The sequence below is a fragment of the Gorilla gorilla genome, chromosome 4 (assembly GCF_029281585.2).
Source record: "Gorilla gorilla gorilla isolate KB3781 chromosome 4, NHGRI_mGorGor1-v2.1_pri, whole genome shotgun sequence".
Classification (NCBI taxonomy): Eukaryota; Metazoa; Chordata; class Mammalia; order Primates; family Hominidae; genus Gorilla; species Gorilla gorilla.
In genome coordinates, this window is record NC_073228.2 from 176,704,967 (window position 1) to 176,717,407 (window position 12,441).

Below are 12,441 nucleotides of genomic sequence, written 5' to 3' on the forward strand. Positions count from 1 at the left end.
ACAGGCATGAGCCACCGCGCCCGGCCAACTTTTTCAAAGTTTGAGAGAAATTGGGAGTAATTCTAGTATCCCCCATGTCTCAGGGTGGTTGGAGAGACTCAGTGAGCAGTCTGGGGACATCCTGCCCTTCACTCGGAGCCTAAGTTCTTGAGGTTCCTTTTCTCAGGGCTTTGGCTCTAAAACATATGGCTTCCAGTCCTGCCTCTCCTGCCCCCACACAGTGAAGCCTTGGGCCAGCCTCCTTGTCTCACTGTGCCTCCATTTCCACACCCTTAACATGGGCCCCGCCCCCCTCAAGGCGGTGGGAGTGTGAGGTGACAGGACATCTGTTAATGCAGTCACAACAGGGCACATAGTAAGTGCCCAGCAAACACTCTCTTTCTTCCTCCTTCCCTCGGAATGCATCTTTGGCTGTTTGTTTTGAAGACAGATAGATGGCTATTTGCTTTGAAGATAGATCGATCAATCGATCAATGTTTGGCTGTTTGTTTTAGATAGGCAGATCGATATATGTAAATAGATACAGACTAAGAAAAATAATAGAGATAACTGGCTGTCACATCCGTGACGCTGGCTCTGCCAGTCCAGGTGCAGGCTGCGGAGAATGCAGCAGAATCAGCAAGAGGGATTGGGAAGTCGTCTTTGCAGGAAACTAAGGGTCAACCAATGTGTTGAATCACTTTCCCCAGATCACCAAACCCTTCCCACATCTCTCTGATGTAAGTCCTACTCATGAGCTGATGCTCAAGTAATTATTACCTGCCGGGCTCTGTTTCAAGCTCAATCCTTGTGTTGTTGAGATCCTCAGAGAAGCCCTATAAGGCAGGTACTACCATTGCTGCCATTTACAGGTGAGGAAGTGGAGGCACAAAGAGGTTAAGTAACTCACTTAGGGCCATGCAGCAGGTGAGCAGTGAGGCCCCAGCATGGTCCTTAGTGAGCCCTTGCCCACTAAGTGCCTCTGGGATAAACTCAGGTGTGGCGTATTCAGCCCTCATTTTATATCCTGGGAGCTGACTCTCTGCCGTACACAATACCTGTTAGTCCCCAGCCCCAGGCCAGGCACTGGAACTCCAGAGTATTTGTCTTTCTGGATATCAGTCTAGTGGGAGAAACGGCCACAGATAACCGATAAAATGTGGGACATGTTCAAGTAGAGGCTGGGAACACAGACGAAAGAGTGACCAGCTCCACCTCTGGGAGTAGGGGAAGCTTCCCATCAAAAGGGACATTTGAGTTGGGCCTGGGAGGATGAGTAGGAGTTCAGCAAGCAGAGAGGATAACCATGGAGGAGGAGGGATGATGAGTCCAGGCAAAGGAACAGAAATGAAAGGCATATTTGGGGAACAGCATGCAGCTCGCTGTGGGTGGGTGGTTAGACATTGTGGGGAGTGTCAGGAGATGGGGCTGGTGAGTGGAGTTGAGGGCCGGACTCTGGGGCACTTGTTATGTCCTGCCCCCAAGGAGTGACTCCAAGGTCCACAAACCCCAGTGTCTTTAGGTGCCAGGCAGATGAGAGAAAGACAACAGACATGGCCGACCCCAGAACTCTGTTCTACACTCTGCATTTTAAACATATTGGACCGGCCGGGTGTAGTGGCCCACGCCTGTAATCTCAGCACTTTGGGAGGCTGAGGCGGGCGGTTCACTTGAGGTCAGGAGTTCAAGACCAGCCCGGCCAACATGGTGAAACCCCGTCTCTACTAAAAATAAAAAAATTAGCTGGGTGTCGTAGCAGGCACCTGTAATCCCAGCTACTTGGGAGGCTGAGGCAGAAGAATCGTTTGAACCCAGGAGGTGGAAGTTGCAGTGAGCCGAGATTGCGCCACTGCACTCCAGCCTGGGCAACAGAGTCTCAAAAGTAAAGAAATAATAAGCATACTGGACCATTCTTCACTTCCATAAAGAATTATTTCTTCTCTTGAAGCACCGCTGTCTATAGCCCCTTCTAAGGACAGGGGCACCGTGTGGATGGCACCACAGAGGGAGGTGATAAACAGCGACAGACTCTGCCTCAGCCTCAGAACCAGAGAGGCAGAAGGGAGTGGTGGGGCCTGTGGCAAACTCATGGGCTCGGACCCTCTGTGGGAACAAGGGTTAGATGTTCTGGAGAAGCCAGAATGCTGGCCTTCTATGTGAAATCTGCTGACTGTTCAAAGTGGACTCCAAATTGTGAAATATGTTGTCACTCGAGCCAAACAGAACACATCTGTGGGCCACCGGTTTGCAGCCTCTACTTTTGGCTGGCCTCTGCATTAAAGAGCTCCCCTGGAAGGAAGCGGGGCCAGCCCCAGGAGGATTGCTCATGTCGGCAGGTTGATCCACACCTGGAGGCCAGACCAGTACCCCAAAGGCAGGGGGTGGGGCTGCTTCATATTGAGGCTCGAGTCAGAAGGGGTTCTGGAGGGTCTGTGGGCACACCCCCACACCCTTGTCCTGGGGCCTCTTTCCTCTTCCCTCTAGGCTGGTCTCCCTTCGTCAGTGCCCAGCACCCTTAACAGTTTGCATTTCTGTTGTTTCTTCCAGTCTCCATCTGCTGCTGCCTCTTCATCCTCTTCCTCTTCCTCTCGGAGCTCACCGGATTTATAACGACAGAAGTGTAAGTCATACTTTCCCGATGGGGCATTCCAGGATGTTCTGGGACCCCAGACAAGAAGAGGGAGGGGTCTTTGGCCAGGTTTGGTGGCTAACACCTGTAATCCCAACACTTTGGGAGGCCGAGGCGGGCAGATCACGTGAGGTCAGGAGTTGGAGACCAGCCTGGCCAACATGCTGATACCCTGTCTACACTAAAAATACAAAAATTAGCTGGGCGTGGTGGCGGGCACCTATAATCCCAGCTACTGGGGAGGCTGAGGCAGGAGAATTGCTTGACCCTGGGAGGCAGAGGTTGCAGTGAACCAAGAGTGCGCCACTGCACTCCAGCCTGAGTGACAAAGCAAGACCCTGTTTCAAAAAAAAAAAAAAAAGAGAGAGAGAGAGGAGTCTTAAAAAGGAGAGCAAGTTCCAAACCTTCCAACTTCTGTCTCCAAGCCTGTGGCATCGGTCACTCTTCTGTTTCTTAAAAGGACTTTGAAGTCAGAGCAAAAGTGAATATTGCCTTGTTAAAGCTGAAGGGAACATTTTGGTTCCATTCCGTGGGGGTTCTCCTGGGCTCAAAGATGAACAGAAATAATTTGCTCATCTCTGCCATCCCTTTGTTTGGCCAGTGGGCTTTATTTCCCTCTGAATCATCACAGGGTCATTTGATGTGAGAGCCGAAGAGTTCAGTGAAACTAATGGGTACAGCTTCCTACCAGAGGGGGCGAGGTTGCTGACATCAGCGCCCGGCCCCCTGGACTAACCCCCTTCCCATTTCTCAGGCCCACACTTGGTGAGGAATCGGTGCAGGCTTCCTGGCAGTGGCTGACGCAGAGTTAATCCATTCCTGATTCCTAGAATTATCTGTTGTCCGGATAACCTAGTAAACGCTCTGGGGTGTGTGTAACAGAATGCCATTAGAATTATGCAGTCACGACCTCATCGGACGCCCCTCTGTGATGGAATTAGACCCAGGAGCTTCCTGCCTTTGGCACTGGCTTGAGGCTTCAAAGCCTCTTCGTTTCTGTGTTTACAGCCCGGAAAGTCATCACGGAGCTGGGCCCTGGCCACCCACTCTCCTGCTCAGCACTGGAATTTTCTTTTTCACTAATGGGATTTCTTGGTTTCCTTTGCCTCCACTCAGCCACAAGACAATAGGAAACTAAATACATAGCTGCTTAGCCCAAGAAGACTCTCATTATACAAGCATTACCACCTTTAGTTCTGAAACAGCCTCAGGAGGGAGCTGCCCCCTCTTTACAAAGAGGAAATTGAGGCCCAGGGGGGTGGAGGGACCTGCCCACAGCCATACAGTTAGGAGCTGGCTCCCAGCCCTGCCTGTCTCCCTAGCCCACGTGTGTTTGACCAGCACACTGAAAGGCCTATGAGACAGGAGGGCTGGTCTCACCTTGTTTCTGGGTATACCTTTCAGCCCTCCCCTGGCATGGGAGAGTTTGCCTTTCCTGGTCACTCTGATCCTGTTTTAACCCTGATGGCGCCAAAGCCCAGGGGACCTTTTACAGTGGTGGGAAGAGTACAAGATAAGGCATTGGGAGACCCAGGGCCAGGTCTCTGCTTAATTACTACTTTGCTGTGTGACCCTATGCAAGTTGCCGAACCCCTCTGGGTCTCAGTATTGGTAGCCAAATGAAGGAGAGTAGACCAGAGTCAGAGCTCCCTTCCAGCTCTGGGAGAGGTTGGTCTGCTTCCCAAGACATGACCCTGTGGCCATGCAGGGTTCGAAGAAGGGGTTTTATTCCCCCCAGGCCTCTAATGGGAGATGGCCATGTCCAAGTCAAGCATCTTCCCCTCTGTACAACTCAGTCACTGGACATCTTAGGATCACCCTATCATGAATCAGAGGTCGAAGCAGGGAGAGTGGCAAGAGGTTGAGACTTGCTGATGTTATGAGGTACCAGTTGTATGCCAGGCACCCACTGGCCTCTGCAGGCTGTACCCCACCCCCTAGGAGGGGACCTGCTTGGCTTGGCAGGCCTGTCATGTTCTGAGCAAGGTGACAGAGGCACACATGTGTCATCTGCTGAGACCAGGCACCAGGCAGGTGGCTTTATGTGCTGTGGGCAGGACACCAGCAGGTGCAAAGGGCCTCAGGCAGGGGTGACCTGATGCATGTGAAGGCAGGAAGAAGGCCAATCAGCCAGGACAAAGTGAGCAAGCGGAGAGGGTAGGAGGTAGAGCAGGCAGGACGGAGAGGGGCCAGGCCTTCTGAGCTGCCAGGTAGAATTGGGAGTTACTTCTTCTTCTTTTTTTTTTTTTTTTGGAGATAGAGTCTCGCTCTGTCACCCAGGCTGTAGTGCAGTGGCGTGATCTCAGCTCACTGCAAGCTCCGCCTCCCGAGTTCAAGAGATTCTCGTGCTTTAGCCTCCTGAGTAGCTGGAATTACAGGCGAGCGCCACCATGTCAAGCTAATTTTTGTACTTTTAGTAGAGACAGCGTTTCACCATTTTGGTGAGGCTGGTCTCGAACTCCTGACCTCAAATGATCCACCCGCCTCAGCCTGTAATCCCAGGCTGGGATTACAGGCGTGAGCCACTGCGCCTGGCCTGGGACTCACTTCTTGATGATGGGCTTGTGGAGCCCAGGGCTGGACCTGCACACTCACTGCTCTGTGGCTCCACACATGGAGGAGCTGAAAATGCCAGTGGTAGACACAGTCAACAAGCAAACAAAACTAGACTATATCGATCAGGAGCAAGTACTCCAAAGACAAGAACTAAAGCAGGGCAGGAGGTAGAAAATGAGATGGCTGCAGGTACATGATATTTTATGAGGATCAAAGAAGATTATTTAGCTGAAAGCTAACTTAATATAGTGCCGGCTATACTTTAATATCATAAGGTCCGTATCTCTTCGTGCATTTATTCATTTCCTACATAGGCTGCATCTAACTCTAAAAAGGTTTTAAGGCCGCTCCGCACCAGGCATATAAGTACTCAGGGAATGTGAATTCCTTGTCCCCTCTTCCGCTTTGAGTTAAGAAGACGCCTCTCTTGCCTGCTGCTGACAGCGTGTGGGGTGGCATTCCCAGCTCATCCCACATGAGGTGGGGCACTGAGGCAATGGGCTGCCAACAAGTGAGTTTTGACGTCACAGCTTGAGGCTGGAGCAGGTGGGGCCCCACCCGCAGAATGCCTGGGAGCATTGGGGAAGGGCCCTTCCAGCAAGCCCAGACAACTCATGCAGCTTCCCAAGGGCAGGGCTGCTTCTTTCTGAAGAGCACAGTGTGTTCCCACTGCTCCCCATTCCCCTGTGCCAGGACTTCCTCTCCCTCTCTCCCAGCGGCACCCCGGACGCTCTGATCTCACCGAGTCCCTGGAGAGGTACAAAACTTAGGGATGAGGGGAGGAAGGGGGCCAGGTGCAGTGGCTCACACCTGTAATCCCAGCACTTTGAAAAGCCAGGGCCAGAGGATCACTTGAGCCCAGGAGTTCGAGACCAGCCTGGACAACACAGTGAGATCCTGTCTCTGCAAAAAAATTTTAAAAACATTAATTGGCCGTGGACACACACACCTGTAATCCCAGCTACTTGGGAGGCTGAGGTGGGAGGATCACTTGAGCTCAAGAGATCCAGGCTGCAGTGAGCCATGATTGCGCCATGGCACTCCAGCCTGGGAGACAGAGCGAGACCCTATCTCAAAAAAAAAAAAAAAAAAAAGTGACATTTTTTGAGCATTTGCCTTGAGTCCAACCCTGTGCTAAGTCAGCGGCTGGAGAGACGGAGGGAGGCGGAGATGAATAGAGAGATCTCTCCGGAGCTGAGGCCAGATGCTCCAGCTATGAAGATGCAGTGACCCTAATGTCCCCTTCCCTCCCTGCTGCCTCCTTACTAAGGTATAGGAGTTGCCCGAAGGGCCTCCGCAGGATAAGCCCTAAGACTTACAGAGCAATCGAGAGGAGAAAGCATCGCATCTTTGGGGTCTTCCAGTTGTCAGAAGCTTGTGACCCCCAGGAAGCCCTACAGGTTTGGGAACAACTGAAGGTCACAGTTCTCGTCTTCTGGGTGGCTGGCCCTCTGTGGCAGGTTTGTGGCCACAGTGGGGTCAGTGCCCCCTCCCGCCACCATGAGATTGTAACTTAAGGAAATGAGGTCACCGTTGGTTGGATCAACATGGCTCCAGCCCCAGCCTGTGGTTATCAGTGACATAAGACGCTTATTCTGGCCTGGGCCTGGTGGGGGGTGAGGGGGAGGCACATTTGTTTGGGTGGTTGGGCTCCAACCTGGCTTTGGACAGGCCGTTAATTATCCTTGGGAAAGAGGCCCCACAGAGTGTTCTGAAACTCCGTGTTTTCAGGGAGCAGGCCCCTCCTCAGGCAACCTGGCCACAGAATGTTCCAGCCTCTGACTGCCCAGTCTCTGACTGCTCTGAATAATTATTAACCTCATGAGGATTTATACTAATAAAATATAGTAACTGGAACTCTCCATTGATAGTTTATAATGTAATATAACTCATGGTACCTTCCATACTATAACTCATGGATTTATCGTGTGCATGCCATCACCTAGGTCAGCACTTTATTTTTATTTTTATTTTTTGTTTGTTTGTTTTTTGAAACAGGGCCTCATTCTGTTGCCCGGGCTAGAGGGCAGTGGCTCAATTATGGCTCAATGTAGCCTCGACCTCCAGGGCGATCCTTCTGCCTCAGCCTCCCGAGTAGCTGGGACTACAGGCAAGAGCCACCATGCCTGGCTAATTTTTTAATTCTTTGTAGAGACAGGGGTCTCCCTGTATGTTACCCAGGCTGGTCTCAAACTTCTGGGCTCAAGCAATTCTCCTACCTTGGCCTCCCAAAGTGCTGGGATCATAGGCATGCAGGCTGCCCCCGGCAGGTCAGCACTTCATGATGGTCATCTCACTGGTCATCGCAGAACCCCTTGAGGCAACTACTACTGTTCACCCCATGTTACAGCTGGGGAAACTGAGGCACCAGGCAGCCAAAACCACATGAAGCAGTAAGTGGTGTAACTGCAGTCAAACACAGGTCTGTGATGCTAAAGCCCAGACTCAGCACCTCCCCTCTGTTGTACCCCACTTCCCTGGCCCCAGCATTTCAGGGCCCCAGGCTCATGGGAGCCACTGCTTTTTGATCAGAATAGTTGACTGGAGGACTTGGATGCACCCTTCTAGGGTGAGGTGGCCAAACAGGCAGATGGAAGCCTGGGAGGTGGGAGCTTGGAGGTCACCTGGAGGTCACGGTGTTCTCACAGGCTCCCCGTAGGAGGCCCGGAGTGGGGAGCAGTGGCTTAACCAGGAGGAGGAGCTGGAAGTCTCCAGGTTGCCTGCCTTGAGCCTGGGTTGTGAGCCAGGCTGGGTAGAGGGCCCCAGGCATCCCATTAAGGAGCATGAAGGACATTGCTCTTAGCAATAGGAGGCCTGAGGGCGTCTGAGTGTGGAGTGACGGGTTTATGTCTCAGACAGCTCACCCCCTGTGAAGATGGGTTTGGTGTGGGGCCACCCAGAGGCCAAAGCGCTGGTGGGAGCTGGGGGATGACCCAAGCCAGAGGGGCCGAGGGTGCTGGGACTTTGGCTTTGGAGCAGGGGTGGGCAGAACCCGGTGACTGGCTGTCGAGGGATTATTTTAGACATCCACCTGGTTGGTAATAGATGCACATACTTTTACCTGGACGACTCAGGATTTGAAACTCAAGGTTCCGGAGCACGTGCTTGCAGAATCTCCATCCCTCCACCCCACCCCAAGCCCTTGCGGCAGGCCTCACCGCCGCCTAAGTTTCCATTCGATCAAATTTTGAAGCATAGAGGTCAGAGACTTCAGGCAGGAATCTGAACTATTTAAGGGCTCTTCAAAAAGCAAATAAAATTGTTTTGTATAGATGTCATCGAACTCATGCCTCAGACTAGAATTTCAAGGCCCTCCACCACATTCCATTTACACTCCCCCCACCCACACCTCCCCAGGCCCTTGCGTACCTCTCCCTACAAGGCCACTGTCCACCCACACCCCCCACCCTCCCACGCACTCGCCTGACTCCCTGACGCCATCTGGCGTCCCCCACCTGGAATGTGCTCCCGACTGCTCCACCAGCGCGTGCCTTCCCTGCATCCTGGGAGTTCTGCTGAGGACTCCCTCCTCCACTCAGGCTCATTCCACCGAAGTTTGTGAGCACACGCTCTGTGCTGAGGCTCAGGGAGCCCTCGTCCTGGGGGTGTTGACGGGAGTGGGAGAGGCTTGTGGGACAGACGCAACTGGACCCCTAAGCACCCCTGTACCCTGCAGGCACCTGGGCCCCGGTGGGAGGGGGCACACCTGAAGATTATGAAAAAGGACTAGGATGCCTGCATCACACGTCCACTGAGGGCCACCAGCCCCTCAGCTTTTCACCGATTCCCATCCCATCCAGGCAGTGCAATGCCTTGGAAAGAGCATGGGCTCTGGGCCCCCTGTCCCTGGGCTCGGATCCTGCCTCTGCCTCCTCTTGGTCCTATGATCTTGGCCAGCCAGCTGTGCTCCTCTGAGCCTGGTTTCGTCGACGTGAAGGGAGAACAGTACCCTTATTAAACACTGGATCAACTCATTGAGCATCGACATTAATAATAATGATAAAAACAGTGGACATTTATTGAGCACTTACTGTTTACTAAGACCACACTTAGCATTGCTCTTGTTCTCATTTGATCTTCTCAGCAACCCCATAGCAACCCCTATGATTGTCCCCATTTTACATCTGGGGAAACTGATGGATGGGAAGCCCCTTGCCCAAGTCAATCAGCCAAGAGGTGGCAGAGCCAGGATTCGAACCCTGGTAGCCTAGGCTTCCCCCGCGCTGCTGTATTTTCTTTACCAAGAAGGGTGTGGAATCAGCCCTCGAGAGAGATGAGTCTCTCACACACACACACACACATTGACTCACACTAACATACACACACTCACTCACTCTCCTGCCCTGGGGCAGCCAACAGCTTGACCTGGCAGTCCTCCAGCAGCCCTGTGAAGTAGACGGAATCTTTATCCTTATTTTCCTCTTTTTCTCTCCTTTCCTCTCTCCCTCCTTCCTTTCCTTTCTTATTTTCTTGTTTTAGTGAGGTATGTGTAACTTACATACAGCAAAGCATACAAATATTAAGGTAGAGGCCTGATGAATTTTCACCTGTGTTTACACACGTAACCATCACTCTGATGAAGACATAATACATTCTATCACCAAAGAAGGGTCCCTTGAGCCCCTCCCAGTCAGTAGCCCCCACCACTATTATTCTGACTTCCATTGCCATAGATTAATTTTGCTGATTTTCGAACCAATTGAAAGCTTTTCCAGTTTTACAGATGAGGAAACTGAGGCTCAGAGAGGTGAAGCAGTGTGTCCTAGGTCTCCCAGCTCCTCAGTGGCAGAGCCAGGAGGTGAGCCCACACCGGTCTGCCACTGCCTCCATAGGCCTTCCCACTGCCCACACTGGTGACAGGGGAGTCAGGCCCATGGAAGTCCTCAAACCACAATGAATCCACAAAAAACATTTCCTTTTCTTCCAGGTGGGTTGATTTGTGGCAGCCCGTTGGCCTTTTAAAATCAGTTCAGCCCTAGCCAATGAAGTTAGTTAGCCTTGGCAGGCCCCTGCCGTGGGGTGGTTGTGGGTGAGCTCGTGGCACTGGCTGGGGTGGCAGGAAGCCAGCAGCCCTGGAACATTTGCCTTGGACACGAAGGCGGCTTTATTGACCTCATCAGGCGGCCCAGGTGATTGAATTGTGTTTATCCCACAGCCTGGGGCCCTCCAGGAAGGAGCCTGGGAGCAGCCAGTTCTGGCCTTAAATAACCAGCCTGGCCAGAGCTCCTCAGGCCGTCCCTGCCCAGCACCGCCGCCCCCTTGTTCTGGGTGGCCCTGTAGCCCTGCGGAGCCTGTTCTCTGCTTATTCTGGTTAGGAAGACAGGGACCCACGCCTGGGAGAGGCTTCTTGGGGCCTTGTGGGTGAGCTCACCTTGGCGCCACACCCCGGATTCACTTTGCTCTTGGCTGAGGTCACCTCCAGAGGGTTGCCAGTGGATGACATCATCCCACAATCCCTCAGTGCTGTGCGGAGGCCCAGCCTCGCCAGGTGGGAAAGGTGAGTTGCTTCAAGGAAGAGTCTCAGACGGCTTCCTGGCTGGGAAGGGAAGCCCAGGCTCTCCTTAGTTGACTGTGCGTTAATCACCCAGCAATTTCATTACTCAACAGCTCTCCAGAGTTGCACATTACAGCTGGGGTAGAAATTGGGTGCTGAAGGCCAGGCAGAGCATTTGGCTGTGGGGAGGCCGATCCTCCTCGGGCCTGTTACGGGCGGGTCTTTGTTCTTAGACCTGGGGTTCTTGGCCTCACGGATTCCAAGGAATGGAACGTTGGGCCACGCGGTGAGTGTTACAGCTCTATTGGAAGCCGTGGGTCACAGAAGAGAACTGTGGAACCCAGCGACTAGTGTGCAGCTCATTTAGGACAAACCCGGGCGCTTAGCCACGCAGGAACAATGGCCAGCCTCTAGCCCGATCGGGAGCGGCAATGGGAGCCTCGCTGAATAAGCACAGCGGACACCCTGCCGGATCCAGAGGGGTGGAAGTCAGCGGTGGGTCTGTGACGACTGCGATCAGCACCACGAGCTAAAGCTCAGCTCTAGCCGGAACAAACATGGACCAGAAGAGTGTGTAGTTGCAAGACTTAATAGAGTGAAAACAGAGCTCCCATACAAAGGAGGGACCGAAAGGGAGTTGCCCAGTCTAGCTCGAATGCCTGGGTTTATATCCCCATCATTGTCCCTCCCCCTGTGCTCTCAGGCGATAGCTGATTTGACTGTTTCTTTACCTCCTGCCTTTAGCCTAATTGGTATTTCAGTGAGCTCCCTTTACTACCTGATTGGTCAGGTGTGAGCTGAGTTACAAGCCCCGTGTTTAAAGGTGGGAGTGGTCACCTTCCCCAGCTAGGGTTAGGAATTCTTATTTGGCCTAGGAAATCCAGCTAGTCCTGTCTCTCATAACCTCCTGGGCTCCTGTTTACCTCTCTCCCTCCAGCTCCTTTGCTCTTGGTGGCCTCTGATTGGGGCCAACACTACAAGCAAGGTCAAGTGCAGGCCCGTGTCTCACCTCTCCCATCCTAAGGCTTCCCAGGACCAGGGCCCTCCTTCATTTTCTTCCTTGACCCTGATGCTGAGGAGAGGGCTGGGAGGCAGCCTGAGCTGTGGAAAGGCTGGGTTGAGATTCTAGCTCGGCCATTTCCTAGCATGTGACCCCGGGGATGGGACACACCCTCTCCGAGCCTGTTCCCTGGTTTTAAGATGGGGCTCAGGGCATTTCACAGGCGCACATGGGACAGCGTGAATGCACGTAGTAGGCCTCCCCCAGCTTAACGAGTTGAGGCCCATCTGTTGCACTCTTGTCTCTGGGAATATCCTTGTGGGCCCCACAGAGAAGCCCCAGGTGTCTTTTCAGAGCCCACCGTTCCTCGTGAACAGGATCACACCAGGTGCTAGGGGCGCAAAGATGTGGTCTTAGTAAAAACGAAATTCCTTTGCCTTGGTCTGACTCATTCTTTCCCTAAGATGTGGCTATTTACAAAGCTCTCTTGGAGTCTTCATTGCTTAGATAGGGCAGTTCTCTTTTATTTTACAGCCTAGGGACTGGACCCAAGGGGCCTAATAAATGTTTAAAATAACCACAGCCCAGCCACCTGAAGCACTGCCCCCTTCAGCTGCCCCCTAGGCCAGGCCTTTAGATTTGGTTCCCTCTGGGTGGGGGGCATTATCTGGGAATCAGATGCGGCCATCAGACATCCAGCAGCTACTTGGGGATTCCTCAAGACACCTGGGCTCAGCACAGCCTCTGGCACTCAGTACCTCTCCCTCCTGCTGGTCCTGTTCC

The 12,441-nt window shown here is 52.9% G+C and overlaps 1 protein-coding gene across 2 annotated transcripts in view; it reads left to right on the forward strand.

Moving 5' to 3' along the window:
* Window positions 1–12,441, forward strand: part of ERGIC1 (endoplasmic reticulum-golgi intermediate compartment 1) — a 117,987-nt gene that overhangs the window by 60,091 nt on the left and 45,455 nt on the right. For both annotated transcript variants that reach the window (XM_019027663.4, XM_055387375.2), the window contains exon 3: window positions 2,527–2,599. In XM_019027663.4, coding sequence (XP_018883208.1) covers window positions 2,527–2,599 — 73 coding nt within the window. The remainder of the gene's footprint in view (window positions 1–2,526; window positions 2,600–12,441) is intronic.